Source organism: Petromyzon marinus, chromosome 19 (assembly GCF_048934315.1).
Source record: "Petromyzon marinus isolate PM22_M1 ecotype Great Lakes invasive population chromosome 19, UKy_Petmar_22M1.pri1.0, whole genome shotgun sequence".
Taxonomy (NCBI): domain Eukaryota; kingdom Metazoa; phylum Chordata; class Hyperoartia; order Petromyzontiformes; family Petromyzontidae; genus Petromyzon; species Petromyzon marinus.
In genome coordinates this window covers 7,432,919-7,450,625 of record NC_133685.1, presented here as the reverse complement: position 1 = coordinate 7,450,625, position 17,707 = coordinate 7,432,919, and the positions used below count along the sequence as shown (strand labels likewise).

Below are 17,707 nucleotides of genomic sequence, written 5' to 3'. Positions count from 1 at the left end.
GGTCCCCCTAGCCGGAGGGCTGACCTATATAGAGGAAGTGGTCCCAGTGATTAGGACAACGCTAGCCCGGAGGCTTTACCTCCCCATCAGGTCCAAGGGTTGCCACCATGACAGGCACCAACTGTCTTCAGGTCACAGCTTTTCGCAGCTGCATCCACAATCGAGGTCCCGAATATTATCCACTCGGACTCAATGTCCACGACCTCCCCTGGAGTGCAGGAGAAGTTTTCCCGGAAGTGGAAGTTGAAATGTTTCTGCACTGGGTGTTCCGCCAAATATTCCCAAAAAATCCACACTAGTGTTTTGGGCCTTCCACATCTAGCTAGTCAGTGCCCCGTGCGTCTGATCCAACTTGCCACCAGGAGGTGGGTTAGTTGATAGCTCCACCCCTCTTTTCACCCGAGTATCCAGACTATATGGTCTTTGGTCCGATGACACAATGATAAAGTCAATCATTGACCTTCGGCCCAAGGGGCTCTGGTGCCAAGTACACTTATGAGAATCCGTGTTCAAACATGGTGTTTGTTATTGACATTCCAAGACTAGCACAGAATTCCAATAGCATCTCACCGTTTGGGTTCAGATCAACGGGGCCATTCCTCCCAAATCACGCCTCTCCAGGTATCTCCATCACTTCCCATGCGAGCATTGAAGTCGCCTAGTAAGACTATGGAGTCGGTCGGTGGCACTCCGTCAAGGACTGCAACCACAGTCTCCCAGAAGGAACAAATACTCTGAACTTCTGTTTGGTGCATAAGCACAAACAGTCAGTTTTTCCTTTCTGAGACCCGAAGTCTCATTGAGGCAACCCTCTCATCCACTGGGACAAACTCCAGCTGAACAGCACCCAACCGGAGGCTTGAGTTTCCCCAGACACGCCCAGGGGTCTCTCACCAGGGATTACTCCAGAATAGGAGAGATCACCCCCGATTGAGAAGTTTGGTTCCAGTGTCAATGCCGTGTGTGGAGGGGAGACAGACTACATTACATCTAGTCAGTACCTTTCCACCTCCTCCACCAGCTCTGGCTCCACATCCCAAGAGCTAGTGGCCATCACAAAGGTCTAGTCCGTCTGAGACCATTCCTCTCCCTCCCATACTGGCATCACACCTGCCCCTCACCCTTCGTCCTGTGGATGGTGGGCCCACAGTACGACGCAACGTAGCCATTTCGGGCTGGGGCCGACAGGGTTATGTGGGTCACCCAGCCACCAGGTGCTTGCTGGCAAATACCACCCACAGGCCAGGCTCCGGGGGGGGGAGGGTGTCCCGGTAAATCTTGTCCAGGCGAGTTTATCCAATTTTGGTATTTTGTAACCATTTACGAGGGGCTTTACTTTGAATTGTTACATTTTTGGATCCTCCCTCCAGACCTGTTTGCCAAGGGAGACCCTCCTACCAGGAGTACACGACTCCAGGCAACATAGCTATGAGGGTCATTGGAACATACAAACCCCACCACCACGATCAGGTTACAATCCTTTGTTCACAAAACACCGTTATTTTTCACTGCATGGTGGTCTGCAAAAAACATCTTGAGGGTTGACAGCAGTCCCTGGGTCTACCATACTCGCATTTATTTAGTAGGGAGCGAGAGTTCGCTGCAGGCTAAGGGAGCGTTGCCACCGGCTCATGGAAATGCACTTGGTTTGTTTTGTTTGTGTTCCCTAGCTCCTTAGTGCTAGAGAATTTAAAAGTCTGGTGATGGCAGAGACTACCCCCTCTCCCCCCCCCCCCCCACCGAGTGATGGGCCTGGTTGGCAAGAGCTTAGTTTGATGGAAAACACGGCGCAAGAGAATCGGCGTGCTTGCTTGGTAGTCCTCAGGAGGAGGGGAAAAAAACTTGCCATTGCTGGGAACGGCGATGGAAATTACTGTGGCTGTAATGATGCCAGTGCCAACGCAAATGGGCACATCCGTTCAGAATTAAAACTCGTGGAATAAAAAGTAAAATAAATGCTCGCATAAAGGCCACTTGCCCCCACTGTCGATCTTACACATGAGTAACAAGGTGAAAAGAACATCGTTGTCAATGCTACCACAAATTGCCATTACTCCTCTCCACCCAGAGCCTGCGGCTGTTGCGCGATCCGCAGCAGCCACCCGTTAGTACCCTACCACTGGGCTTTATTAACATGTTCGGCTCCTTGGTCACCAACCTCTGCATGCCACTTCAATAACCCTCTTCGTAAACTCCCCTCTCCATCCGCCCTGGATGTGCCACGGCTTAAGCAACTACGACTGACCGATTGTGCCTACAACGCTCTTCTGCATCGTTTTATTCCAAATTTACAGGTTGCTAAACGTCTTTCTGCAGTTAAGATCTATATTATCCTACACGTGCACTTGTGCTCAGGGGCCCCAAAGTCACTAACAGTTGCTTTGTTAATTTCAAGTTTTATGTGGGCTGTGTAGTAACAGACATTACTGCAACACACAACCCTTTACACTGAAATTGACAAATCTGTCCTTTCAAAGTCGATTACATAACTTCAAAGAACCCACCTAGCGAACACAACAGATCGCCTTTGTCCCTCACCGCATCATGCCAACTGCTACCCATATACTAGGAGAGTAACGATGCATCGACCCGGCAAGTGACGTTTTAGAATACTGATGACAAAACTGCACGTGGCTACAGCAGAGCCACGACGACCATCAACATTAACTTTAAGAAAGCTCACCTTTAAAAAAAAAGGTCCCGAGTTCAAACCTCGGTACATAACACTGCCAAAAAGGCAACGTAAATCAGCCAAGGTCCTAGCTAATAAAAAAAAACAATACGTACAGCGGCCAGACCAATGCTAGACAAATAGCAGCTTGATAACACCACTGTGCATCATCTTAAATGGCCAATGTCTGCCTCACTCACCACTTGCTAAAAAAAAAACCTTCCCGAAGTCCGAAGCCAACACTAGCAGTGCCATGCGTCTGTAGTCCCTGTCCCCCCCACCCATGTGACCATGCGTAATTCTCACCGCCGCTTCACCTTCCACCCGCGTGTTTATCCCCTCATTTTCAAGCCTCGCCTCCTCCTTGGCAGACCCTCTCTGTGTGTGTGTAGTCAGCGTCTGAACACGCTGCACCATCTGTTTTCAAAACGGGGATTTTTTTGTCCCCCAAGTAGACAGATCTATTCAGGCTGAATGACAGATTGAGTCTTATTTTTATATATATACACACTTCATTATGCAATGCAACATGTTCGTTATGCAATTCGCCATTATGTTAAAAAACAAATGTTTTAAACATGTGTATCATCTTGTAAAACTTGTTTGTGGCCACTCGTAAAATCTTATGACACCTAATAGTTTTAATTCTAACATCCTAAAGTTTGACGTGTGTTCACAAACCCTGGACAACTTTATAAATCTCCAGATCTCAGTCCACTGAAACAATGATTGTAGTTTGTATCATTTCTCCCTCAAAATTGTGCAGCACTAGGCAAAGATAAATTAGGTAAACAAAACGATATAACGTATTAAATAAAACAATAATGCAATCGTGCTTCCCTATAACGTGGTGGTTACATTCCTGAAGAACACCGCATGATGGAAAAATCGCGTTTTGATACGTGATATATAAAACAGGGTAAAGCGCAGTCCTCAATAACACACGAGAGATGCGTACGCAGGCAGAACAAAGACCGAGGCGCGTGGGTAGCATCTAGAAGCATCCAGCAGCATCCCACCTTGTGCGATGCTACGCCGAGCGAGCCATACAATTGCTTATTCCCACTCACGCCACGTATTTCCATTCACTCAATCACGTTATATCCAATTCGCGTCATGAAAACACGCGTTTATAGGGCAACAGACTATAAAATTGACAGTACTGCCAAACCCATGGGTCTTTGCTGTATTCCAATGAACAGGACATGGGATCTCGCAGTGTATGGGTGGCTGTTGTCCATCCGCATCGGGCGGCCAAGTAACATTTCATACGTGCTAGAGATCTGAAGCGGTGAAAATTATTCGGCATTTGCCTCATTTTAGACAAACTGTTTAAAAAGCAATGCCTTCTGAAAGCCCGTGGGTAGGCCCTTAAATCACACAATGAGTTCACAAGCGGCCGTACATTATTATTATATATTTCTTAAAGGAATGCCAATTCTTTAAAGCTGACAATGTGGTAAAAACATCATAGCAGCTTCAGATGAGCGAATATACTTTCCTATTCATCCTTCATGCGCCATTTATGCTGCGTATTGAATCACATTCGTGCAGTTACATAAACAGTGTGTATATACACACACACACACATCGCGAAATGCCAGCTGGATGAAAATAAATCAACACATCTGCTTGGATCCAACGTTGAAAGCATTTGTGTGAAGGCCAATAATCAAACACTACACTGTGTATGGTTTTAAAATAAGAGCACCATTTTCGGGAAAAATGCACCGCACTCTGATTTGACACAAAACAGCAAACGTTAAACGAACCCTCCCAAGTGTTCACTAACATTATTTGTTCAAGAATGTCTGACCTGGGTGGATTGTTTTAATGCTCTTTAACCTTGTGAGCACACTGCACATTTACATTTCTGCCCGTCAAGTCACGTTCAACATTAACACTACAGTACCTGAAAGAAAACACACACACACTACAACTATGCTTGTGTGCCACTGAATGCAGTAACCCCAATTGTTTAACTTGTTCGATTTGTGTGCTTTTATGTGGATACATTAGACATTACCATTTATTTATTGATATACGAATTCGGATGCCACTCAGTATGCATATGAAAAGGTGACGTTTGTTTCCTGCGATCACTCGTCTAAATGTGTTTGTTACCTTTGGTGCGAAAAAAGTCAAATGCTGAGAATCTCAATGTAACCCATTCATATTTACAGGTTGCTGAGGATCCACGCCCTCCTCTTCTTATCATCTAAGCCTCTACGATGACGATATGTAAATCGCCAGCAAACGCATTTCCCAACTTCGTAGAGCAAGCAAGAGGGAACTCTTTCGGCATGAAGTGTAGTGTCCCGGCTTGTGTCAAGAGGCCTCAAAATCCGCACGAGTAAAGCCACCTTTCCAAGCCATGCACCAAAGGGTGCTAGTCACAAACCGAACCAACAAAAAGGTAAAGGAGCTGAAATAACCACAAAAAAAAACACTTTGTTATTTTGTGACGAGGCCAAGACCAAAAAATTGCTCGGTAATTAAAAAAAAACGAGTTCCATTGCAAGTTCTAGGCCTAGATTTGGACCCAGGGTCACGGTTTTCTGGCATGGCACTGGTCACCTGAGCAAGCCAGCAATATCCATTGCTGTCATTTAACGCTAAAATATTAAACTGACGAGATATTAGTAATCAAAACAATCATTTTCAGAGTGGTCGATTACATAAATAACCCGATTGGCCAAGTTTTATCGATGCGCAAGTTGGTTAAAATCACAAAACCACTTGCGGACTTTCAACAGCCATCTTCGGAGCAGCCACAGAGCAGGTAAATGATAGCGATTCACTTGAATGTAACAGGTGTCATCAAAACTTTGGGTGAACATTGCCGAGCTCTGTTGGGATAAAAGCTATCCCTAAAAACAAGCTTTTTTTAAATAAAAAGAAAAGAAAATACACCTATCATGTAAAAATGTAGGAACTTCAGATGCCACTCGAACTGATAACTTAAACGTACGCGTAAAAACTCACTGGACTTTGAGTACAGTATGGCTGAAGCATTCGGCCAGCAATTTGGAATGTTGCGAATTAAAATCCCAGTCTGGAGTCAACTCATCTTTCTGAAGTCAATAAAATTAGTATCAAAATTGATGTGGAAAGGGAAGAATGGTTGGCTTACGGCCAATCTTAGCCCATGTTATGGTAATGTTGACATTCCACTACCTTTTGATTTAAAGCTTTCGTGACTGAAGTAATTCATATTCTTAGCTCTTTCGGTAAAGTCACGTTGAAGGGAAACAATAAAATAAATATAAAACAATAAAAATTCTCACGACGTTTCGACCATAACACAAACGGTCGTCATCAGGTGTGTCGGTTTGCATTAATTAATTTATTTTTTAAGGTGTATTTATTTATAAAAAAACGTCAGCGCCACGCGCAGCGATTTGGCAGTTTATTTAGAAGGACTAGTCCATCTATGTTCTGAAAAGAGTAGGGGGGAGACGAAAAATTAATGTATACTGTCCGAAAGCCACTGTAAGCGTGAACAATCAATTAAGACCTGAAATGGTTTATCAAATCTTTCCAATGATTGCCAAGCCAGAATCCATCTTCTAGGTTGAAATTGCCTCTGTGCTTGTATGTGGATAGCCTCATGAACGAATCTCTCATGGTAGCCAGATGGCTTACAAAGAACCTCTGTCTTGGAAAAGTCAATGTCATGTGAGCCTACTGAATTATAACAAAGATCTCCCGTATCGCCTTAACAGAGTGGGGGCAAGTGCTGTGAGCAAGCACCACCTATGAAGGCCGGCATAGCACTACGAGGGCGTGGATGTTCAGCACCACGCCCGACCACCTATTTTTCCTCAGTGGCAATATTTTCACAAACCGCACCACGTACTCATTTGGAGGTCAACTTGGGGAGGCCCAGGACCGGTTCAAATTGACCTCACCGGTGTTGGCCGCAACTGGGAATCAAACTCGGGTCGCAAGGTTCGTAGTGTGGCATGCTAACCGCTACCTTGATCTACATATACACACGCAGTGTACTGTAAGGTGCTGCAGTAGATGGTGATATATGCTATGAAGTTCTCAGCCACAACTAAACTAGAATGGCAAGTGATATCCGAAACAGTTCTTGTTGCTCCCCGCCACTCCTCACCAACCAATATTGACCAGCATGAAGTATGGCAAAATAACCTCGGTGATAGACATGGCTTTAAGAGATCATTAGCCAACAGTTAACCGACTGTAAACGTTAATAACCATTTTACAGAATCAGATTTAATTATTTTTTTTGGAGAAAAAACAATTTCCAAGGCGAAGAGTATTGACCATCGCTCAACCATGTTAAAATAACAAAAAATTGAGGAAACTTCATAACACGTGATTTATTTTAAGGACACGGTCTCAATTTTTTTAAAAACAGATTGACAATTGCTGCAATTAGGTTCAAGCAGCTGGGCCGTTAAATAAACCAGCAGTGTCCACCATCTAATTATGGACTTATTGGTGCTTTTGACCGGGTACAATGTTTATGGTATAAATGCATACTGCGTGAACTTAAGATGTTTGTATAAGTGTCATTACGCCTTTGCCGTGTATGTTGTCAGCGGACACCACAAACATTCTTTGCAAATGGGACGTTTCATCTACAAGGGATTATCCAAGTGAAATACTTTTGAAAGAGTTAATAACGCGGGGGGGGGGGGGGGGGGGGGGTATATGGCCTTACCTCCTGTGGCGAGAGTCACCGAATGCAGATCGTGTCCATAGTAAGGAAAGGCAAAAGATAAATTCACATTCTGCAATGAATATTACAAGGAATAAGTTCAGCCACAATTAAACAATTGCCAACATCACTGAACTGCACACGTTTGCTTGTACTGAAAAACGCAATTAATTAACCCATTCATGTATCCATAAAAGGTTATTTGGGCTAGCACAATTAGTAACGAAACGGCTCGTTTGGTTACGTGACAAGCCTTAATAATTGGCTGTGTCGGGTGGTGGCGGGTTAATGACACGTTCACATTGACGCGATTTAACCCCCCCCCCACAAAAAAAAACTTTTAACATGCATAATATTGGTCGTGAAAGCCTGCATGTTAAACCCATGCCTTCAAAAATGAAAAACATCGATGGCTTGTCACCAAAATCACCTGGGAGGCAACCGATCTCATCGAATCGCAGAAGCCAATTAGGAATCGAGCGCGGAGAGTCGCTAAGATGGCGCAGCCGCCATGCCGCCAAGCGGGCTTCTCCGAGCTGCTGCGGGGGGGGCAACGCTTGGCACAACAAACGGCGGTGGAGCACCACAAACACTCTGTCGTGCCACCGTAGCATGTTACAGCTTTCACGCTTTCCCCCGCCTTCACCTTAAGAACCGCACTGACCAGCGTGGTGAGGTATGGACAAATAACCCCCCCCCCCCCGCACGGTATGGGGAAAGCCAGTGGATTGACAGAAGGGCTGTCCATTAACCTGAAGAACAGCCGTTTGTGTTTAATGAACTGTCAGGACAAGAACAAACTAAATAACTTGTCATTTCGACTTAAAGCTTTCGTGACTGCAAGGATTCATCTTCTTTGGTTCTTTCGGTGAAGTCACGTAGAATGAGAATAAAATAAGACAATAAAATTCTCACGACGTTTCGGCCACAACACAAGTAGCCTTCATCAGATGAAAGAACAGAACTGTCGTCCCAAAAGATCCAAAGAAGAACTTGTCATTTGTTTCTGAAGAACTTTAGTTGAGAGTTCCACACGCCACAATATTCATTCGTGAATATAAAAAAATAAAGATTCAATATTTTGACCAAAAGGCCTCCAATGAAGGCATGAGGCCGCCTAAAGAATCTGAAACGTTGGTGCCTTATTAAAAGTTCAACTACATGCCATATGGGCACCATATCTTTCACAGCGACACATGCTCATGCAATGTTTTCATTAATAACCATACGTGAGGTCTAGTTTATTTTTTTCTCGTGCTGATGTCATGTATTCATTTATAGCCATAAACAACTTGGAGTTATATACATTTAAAAAGTGAGTTCCTAGCTAGTGTTAAAAAATCCAGTGTTACATGCATTGCTTAGAACATTCAAACAAAGAATGTTCAAAGGATCTTAAGGGGTGCGAGCAAAAGAGCCAACCGGTTAAGGAACATCTGCCAAAACCCACATTGTACACTGGAGTTTTATATAGAACACGGAGACAATGGCTATTTAATACGGTACATTTATTTCGAGCAAATTGGCAAGTTGCTTTGGTAACCGTTTATTGCTCATGCAAAACAAAAAAAACCTCACCAACAGGATGGAGAATCCTGGCCCTACTAATGACGTATAAGTTGCCCAGACAAACATTTGTATAGTCACGTCCCATTCACATTATACACTTAAAACAACGTGGAATATTTACTCCCAAGCATGCAATAGTTTCAACCTTAAAAATAATGCAGCGTCCGACAGTTATATTTGACTGGGTGGAAGCAGTAGTAGTGGTGGTAGTGGTCATCTCGATTACCACCATGAGTCTGTAAAAGCTTACCACAGCCTGCCTGTATCCTCCGGAGAGAGACTCGTGAGCTCGGACTCCACCTGGCGAACCGTCCACGGTGCCGTCCAGGCCCACCCACATCTCGCGAGCGCGCCGGTCGCCAGAGCCGTACAGGCGCGACACGTAGTACGTGTGCTGGTTGTCCTGCGGATAGATGGCAGACGACGATTGTGGACAACGCTCCAACCCTCACCAGGAACTAATGAACCCACCAGGGCACAAAAGCCTTTGAGGCCCGAGTCAACCCTCCGATTATCATGGTTGGCTACGTATGGTGCGAAAGAAGTTCAACAAAGATACAACTCTGCTGTGCACGCCTGCCCACGGTGGCGAGACAATCTACAGCTTTTACAAAACTCAAATTCTCGTGCACTCACCACTGCTCTCAAAAAAACCTACCTTTCTAGGAGCCTTGCATTTTTTTTTTTTACACGAGTTGTACCAAGATCATGGACGACATTGCCATTCAGAACTTGACGATGCAGTTGTTTTTAGGTCGCTTTATTTGTATGTTTACTTTTCTATGGCTGTAACCATGTTTGTATTGTATAACCAGCTCCCTATCAAACATGAGCATTTATTGCCCAATGGGGTTTTACCACTGCAGCAAAAAACCTCAACCCGAAACACTGAAAACAATCCATGGCCCCGCAAACGTCGCCTACTCATATTTTTTCAGGCAGTTGACAAACATTGAGTTTTCTTTATCAGTGGCCTCAACTCAAATTTAAATTCCATCAGTTCACCTTCGGTGCACTTCAAAAGGAGATGTCATGCTCAAATTGGAGCAATGAGGCGGTGCGCTCATCTAGCGTTTACAGCCCTGACGAGCCAGTAGTGGTAATTCCACATTCCCATGGCATCCACCGTTGTCTTGGCCACAAAGCAGGACTAATTTTATTGACCCCCCAGGGAGGGATATTGGGCAAAGTGAAGCATCTGATGTGCGGTGTCCGTTTCGCTCCGAGACATGGCACCACTCATCGCCACTCGCGTCCTTCGAGGTGAAAACCGCCGAGAAGGGAAACGGCATTACCATCCCTCTGGTGAGATTTTAGAACCGCTTTTGTTTATGCCGTCCTTCCCCCACACCTCCCGATGAGCACGGTTGGCTATGGTACGGTGAAAAGAGCTCCAAAATTATGCATATGCTTGGCACAACATTTACAGCACCCTCATGAGTGTGTACTGGTACTGTGCATGCAGTCTCACAAATGTGACCACTGTGCGTGACTCAAAAACTAAACAAATATGAACGATAAGTAAAGCTACTTTTTGTCCAGTTAGGAGCACAATAACAAATTAATAGTTGCTTTAGCAGAGAGTCCATATGGTGCCCACACTTCACAACACGCTCAGCCAAGGCCGATTTCTTCACATCCCAGGCCAGTGTGGATTAGATTGCTCCCAGATACCCCGCTAGTTACAAAAAGTCAAAAAGTGATCAAAGAGATTTCCTGCTCCAATGAGCACCGAGGCAGTACTCAATCTCCTGCTTCAGATGGCGAGTTTATCCAAAGTAAACCACCGTTGACGTTCCGCCCCCCACAAAGTGGTATCTATTTTATTGACCCCAAAACGGATGATGGGTCGAGTTAACCCCAAGTGGAATTTGACCTCGCGACCTTCAGATGCGGACCCGCTCACTTCACCGCTGAGCAACCAGACCCGGTTACAGTCCTTTGTTAATCCGCTGCTTGATGAAAACAGATGCCCTCACACAATGTCAGCCATTGGCGGATGATTGACCATACTTCGCTACGCTAGTCAATGTGGTTTGGTGAAACGGTGTCGGGTGGGGGGGGGGTCGGTGGAGTTTTGCATTATTTAGTATCGTGCCTTTCATCATACAATCTCAAACTGCTTTAAATCAAGGACACGAACAATTGTCTTAAGCATTCCTGGAATGGAAATAATTGTGACATTTGTGCGTCTCATGTACATTTCAATATAAACGCAAGTTGCAATTTTGCGACTACACGAAATCCTAATTGTGAAAAAGTGCACCACAAACTGCACCTCCGCTTAACACAGTTGGCTACGTATGGTGCGAGAGAAGTTCAACGTATACAAACTCTTGACTCCATGGTTTGTGACGGAATTTCAGACGCTGTACATAACTTCAAATTTCAGAACCAAGTAGAGATTGCATGGCACATCAATAATAATGGTTTCTCTAGCAATGCTTCGTGATTTTTGAAGGTTTTGTATGTTACCCAATAGCTACTGTTAAGTAACTATTCACATGATGATTTAAAAACTGCAGATAAGATTTTATGGATTTAATTCTCATTAGGCCCCTGGTGTTAAGTGCATTTTTTAACCTCTACAAACTTTGCCCTTCCGTCCTGTCTGTGCTATGATAAAAAAGGGCCAGTCTGAAATGCCAGATTACTTTTTATTTGATGGCTGCAGTGTTACTGACAAATGTGGTGTTTTAACATGTATATATGAATAATCACCGTTTTAAAGTGTGTAATTCATGCAAACTGAATCAAAAAGCAGTACAATCCACAAAACACAAGGTGCACGTAATAAGATGTTCTCAGCCAATTCATTCGTCTTTTTACAAATTTACCAGATAGATTGGGAATGTCATCCAAATAGATAACAAATGAATGCTGAACATCATTAATGCACTGGTGTTTTAATAATATAAATCTGATAACTTTGGATGGAACTTAAGTATATAATATCAGTCTAAAAAAACCCCCCACTGATGCTGCCAAAAGTACAAGATGCTCCCCAGACCTGTCCATTTGTGGCTGCATTAAACCCTATTTTCTGCAGTCACCACAGTATGCCCATCTAGACAAGTCAGAGTCCATCAACCAATTACAAAGATGATAAAACAGCATGCTCCCAAAACATCCCCGTTTAAAAACTGTGAAAATACTTATGTACCATGATAGGAAGATTTCATGAAATATCAAGTTTGCTTTCCAGACTAAACACTAAGGACCTACACTAGAGAAATGCAACGTTAAATACAGTAGAGCCACAATTAACTACACTAAAATAGAAAGAATGTTGTTTGCAAAATTTGGAGTTTGTCAAACATGAACAAAGCCTAACTTTAATAGAGTCAAATTAAACAAAGAAAAACACCGGTGCGTAGGAGGATGCCGAAGTGAGCGCGGAGAGGTTGCCCGCGTGAATTCTCCCGTGTTAAATTACAAAGTAGCCAAGAGTCTACAGGGTTCACCGTGCACGCATCACCTTCCCCAGCTGCACGCACATGCACAGTCATTTGTGAATGCACTGCTGAATAACAGCCATACGTCACCACGCAGAGCGGTGCGGTTTGGCGACAGTGGGGAGCATGCACATGGGAGCATAGAATTCAGTACAATGGGTTTCACGCCAGTGCCCTCTGCCAACCACTGCACAAGCACCACAGCCACCTATGGCAACCTGTTTATGAATGGTAGTCGACCATTCAAACACTACGCAGGGCTCAACGTTAGCCATCAAGCTCCGATGAAAGCGAGCACATCCTGGGCGATTTGGTCAATAGTCAGCTGTATTAACAGTGCGCTAAAGCTCCATTAAGTAATAATATTAAGTACAACTCTGCAGATGAGGCTTTTGTTGTCTGGGAAAAGAAATATTTCCATATGAACCTTGGTAGCGAGCGAGAAGGCATTGTATATAATACAGAATTGTTAAAGATAAAATAGATCCTTCATCTGTTCTTGGAATTTGGCACACCAAGGGCTAAAGGCTAGATTATATTAATTAGTAATGATTTTGTTTATGTTAAATGTCTTAATACGGCGTATAACCCACAAAAAGTGGAATCGGAAGCACAACTTCAGTATGAAAACCAAATGACCGAAGCTCAATTCATTTAATAGCGCGACATCTGAACAAGTCCTGGGCACCCAGCTTTCATCAGCACACATTGACCCGCGTGGTGAAGAATGGTCAATCCACCTCCAAGACCAACATGGCGTTGTGGCAGCCGAAAGCAGAGTTTGGACTTCTATATTTATTTATTTAAGGACTGGATCATCGCAACCGCTGCCCTCGTGGAGGAAAGCAACACCCACCACGACTTTGTCCGTGGCACCGGAAGTCCACGTGGGGTCAGTTGGAATCGATTCCGGGGCCTGGAAGGTGGAGAACCAGGAAGGCCAGTGTCGATTCCGCTCGGCGTGCAGGGACACGTCCAGAAATGTATCGTTCAAGCCCACATCTGAGCACAAGGACGCACACAACATGTAATAAAAAAAATAAGAGAGCGACTGCGTCTGAAATATATCTGCAAATATCCCTTGCCCGAGGTCAATTAACCCTGATCACCCAACACTGAATAAATGAAAACGTCTGTCATGGAAAAAGGACGGACATGCAGATGATTTTTGGTCCTTACCAGCTAATATTATTAATATTTTACGTAAAATAATGCTTTGGGATCAGATGATTTGCCTGCATCACATGCACTTGGATAGAAGCAGTTTTGCGGATAGGTAAATGACACACCATTCACAATGTGGACCACAACCATACAATTTACACTATTCATCTGAATAATTTAATTTAAAAAAAAATTGTGGTAATTTTTTGCTTTTGCATAGTTGACAGACATTATTCTGAGTGAAAAGGAATGCGTATAAATGGAGAAAAATTATAATGAAAGACTAAAAGAAACAAATATTCCCACAACTGAACTTACCACACCAATTTCCCAACACGCTCACCGACGTTAAAACTGTAAATGTGGTATTCAAATGTTACCAAATAAGACACGGAGCAGAGGGCAACGCCATCAAAAGGTTCGCAGTCTATTTTCTGAATAAGAGTCTCGAGAATGTATGTAGGAATGTTGAACATCTTTCGCACCGTACGAATCCAACCGTGCTATAATCGGAGGTGCGAATACGTACCAAATTCCATATCCAGCAAGTGGGAACGATTTTGACGTTGGGGGAACGCAGCCATGGGGGCCCATGTCGAGTGGCCAAAGGGGCCTAGGGAAGGCTCTCGAGGGGTCATCGTAACTCGGCTTGGCTCCCCGGTCCAAAAACTTGGGGCTTGCCCCCCCCCCCTGTATTCTAATCACGGGATTTTTGTAAGTCGGACAAAACTACTCCTTATACGATGAAAAGAAAAATGCATTTTATAAATCAAAATCAGAATATATATTTATACTGGAGGAATCCGATGAGTTATAAAGTTATTTTTCACAGATGTCCAGTAGGGGTCGGTCAGAACGTTACAACATTTTTCTTAATACCTGCTTCCTAAATGCATGTTTATTAAAGTATATATGTTTATATAAATCCAGATATCCATAGTCGATAAATAATGTTTGCTCTTACAGCACGAGTCAAAAATCCAATTAAGAACCCGCAGTTCAGACTTGCAATTATTTTGACCAAACCACAGGTAAATCCAGTTTATTCCCAAATTATTCCTCAAATCGCTTCAAATTACCACTCACCAACAAGGATAAGCAATGCTTATTTTTTTCATGGAGGTGCAATCGGACAAAGACGGTCACCGCAGCGCGCCCTTTCAGATGCACTTCTGTGGCCGTCTGGAATGCTCTTCCTTCCGATATTAGAAAGCCGCAAGAGAACTGCACTTTTAAATTGAGGGTTGAAAACCAAATTTATTTAGAACCGCTTCTTACGTTGAATTTGTTGTCCTTCCCCCGCACCTCCGATAATCACGATCGGCTACGTAACATGCGAAAGAAGTTCAACATACAAACAATTTCAATACCACACTGACGATGTCACAGAGCGCGACGATGATGTCACTGCATGCACACAGGCGAGTCACTATCCGAGGAGGTAGCTGCAGCGGTTGACATTTCCGACGGCCACGTGTGTTAGTACACAGGAGCAGGGAGGATTTTCAAGATACAGCGTGGCTCCGAAAAAAGTTTCAAGCCCTTTGCCTTTCGACGACAACGATGCAACAGTGCATCGTCGCGTGCGAAATACGTTCACCGCACAAAACATTACAAGGTGGCCAGGTACTACCATGGCTTAACCGAGACGTTTGGCAAAAATGCACCAAGCCCTTGCTGCCAAACTTTGCCAGACCTTTCTGGCACGGGCTACCAAGTACCAAGCGATTCGTTTCAGCCGGAACTGTCCGCAAAGTTTTTCTGCGAATGACTTTGGTCCGCCACATGCATCCCACGAATGGCTTTGCAACAAACCTGTTCATGCGATTTTGGAGGTTATAGGGTACAACAATAATATAGATCACGGACAGGCCTACCTTTTTCACTCTCGTGGTGGTGCCTTACAATCATTCTTGTGGTAAGCCGGTCTGGCAGCGTCCCAGAATGTATCGAAGGAGACATTAAGCCATTTACAACCACCATCACCAACTACTACTACGACAACCACCATCATCAACTATTACTACTACAACCTAGATTTGAAGCTTTCGTGACTGCAGGAATCCATACTCTCTGGTTCTTTCGGTAAAGTCACGTAGGTATAACTTGTTTTTTTAAATATCACGACGTTTCGATTGCAATACAAGCAATCATCATCAGGTGGGAAAACCAGAGCAATATAATTTTTTTGCTGAAGTGGGAGAGAGATGGCGTGGTAAGATGTTACATAGCAAAAAAAACATTTTTTCTTGCTGTGGTTTTCCCACCTGATGATGAGTGCTTGTGTTGCAATCGAAACGTCGTGATTTTTTTACATTTTTTTATACCGACTTGACTTTACCGAAATAACCAGAGAGTACTACTACTACTACAACCATAGTCCATCATCATCATCATCGTCAAACTGCCTGGCCCATGTCCCCGCTGCCATCCTCGGCTTACCTGTGCGCAGTCGCCCGAACCCTGAGAACTACTTTCAGGGGTTTGGGTGTCCTCCTTCCCCCGCACATCCGAGTAGCACGGCTGGCTACGTACGGTGCGAAAGAAGTTCAACAGACAGGGTGTATGGTCCAGATGTCTTGTGACACCCCCCGCCCTGCCCAGCCCCGTATTTCATTCTCTAAAACGTAATGGGGCTGTATATTGCGCGTGAAAATATAGAAATGAACGAGCAAACAAAAATTATGTTACGGGGTTCAATTAAACGACCCTTTATATACATACCAAACAAACTAAGGCAGATGCCCCAGTCGGCCGATGTCCATCAACTCTTTGCAGAAAAACCCGCGATTATCAAGTCCAAGATCTCGCTGCAAATTATTGCCACACGAACACGGGGGAGAGAGAGAGAGAAGATCTGCCGATGCAGATGTTCACGGCAAGTCTTAAACATTTTTTTATACCTACGTGACTTTACCGAAATAACCAAATGAGTATGGATTCCTGCAGTCACGCAAGCTTCAAATCAACATTTAAAAAAAAATCTATGAATCTTAACCCACGTTATTTTAAGTGGGACAAAAAAAAAACCCGGAGCCTTTAAGCCGCCCCGTTCTACCCAAACCGGGTTACCCGACGATCGACGCTCGATCTCTCGGCGCGGCAGAAACAAACGTGGCCAGCCAGTCAACAAACCCTCACCTGCGCCGCCAGCTACGGAGAACGAAGCCAGCAGCAGCAGCAGCCATGCCCAGAGCAGCAGTGGCAGTGCGGTGGTGGTGGAGGTGCGAAGCAGATGCAGGGACCTCATGACCGTGATGCTACTGCTGCTGCTCCTCCTGCCAATGCGCCCTCCTCGTACACCGCAGCAGCCTTTTAAACGCTCGGTGGTGGTGGTGGGGGAGGGGGGCGCCTTGTGGCGTGAGCCGGTTTTGCAACTCGTCAAAAGCCAACACGGACCCAGAGATTTGTGGCGTCCGTGTGCTCAGCTCTCCGGTAGCGCGGTTCGCTCCCAAACGTCGCAGAGTCCCATTTGCCCGTCGTTAAACACGAGGGCTGCGTTCAGTTTGCCCGGGCGAATGCGAAACAAAGCACAACTGCGGTCTGTGTCGCCTTACGTGAATTATATTTGAGTCTCTCAAGGATATTTTATCATTGGCTTTCCAGACCCCCTCCCCTTGCCGCCCAAGCAAGCAAAACTCTGAACCGGTTTCAAATTTGTCCTGGGATCTCATAAGCAGCCAAGCATGTTAAACAAATGCGGCTGGATTAACCAGATGCTGTTGGCAAGAGGGCCCCATATGTGAACTGTGGAACCCCGTTTAATGTAAAAAAAGCAATAACCCGTACACACACTCTCATGCACTGGGGGAAACTTGATACCCCGTAAATAATACATGTTTAAGCAATAGCCGGACAATCCTACTGGCTTTAAAGACCAATGCCGTATTATCCAGCAAAATGAAATACGTTTAGAAGCACATTTTTGGAAAGGTTTCGACCTAAAAGCGAAAAGTCGCCAAACGAACCTCACAAAGTCACTACATGTCGCAAGGCAGTCCTACAGTCGGAAATGTCGCCACTGGACAATTTACCTTGTGTCATAACATCGTGAACTGATCCTTAACACACACCATGCATCATGTCACTAGACAGTTTTCCAGGTATTAGACATCGTGAACTGATACAAGATCCTTAATACACACCATGCATCATGTC

The 17,707-nt window shown here is 44.5% G+C and overlaps 1 protein-coding gene across 3 annotated transcripts in view; it reads right to left on the bottom strand.

The window, feature by feature from the left end:
• LOC116943880 (plexin domain-containing protein 1-like) overlaps positions 1-16,864 on the bottom strand; it is a 49,339-nt gene extending 32,475 nt beyond the window's left edge. The window contains exons 1-5 of one of the 3 annotated variants that reach the window (XM_076068131.1): positions 16,691-16,864; positions 15,427-15,477; positions 13,242-13,387; positions 9,181-9,333; positions 7,365-7,434 (exon numbers count right to left, since the gene is read on the bottom strand). In XM_076068131.1, coding sequence (XP_075924246.1) covers positions 7,365-7,434; positions 9,181-9,333; positions 13,242-13,387; positions 15,427-15,477; positions 16,691-16,799 — 529 coding nt within the window. In that variant the 5' untranslated portion in view covers positions 16,800-16,864. The remainder of the gene's footprint in view (positions 1-7,364; positions 7,435-9,180; positions 9,334-13,241; positions 13,388-15,426; positions 15,478-16,690) is intronic. The other 2 variants (XM_032957185.2, XM_076068130.1) reach the window with 2 other exon arrangements.
• Positions 16,865-17,707: the final 843 nt, after the last annotated feature.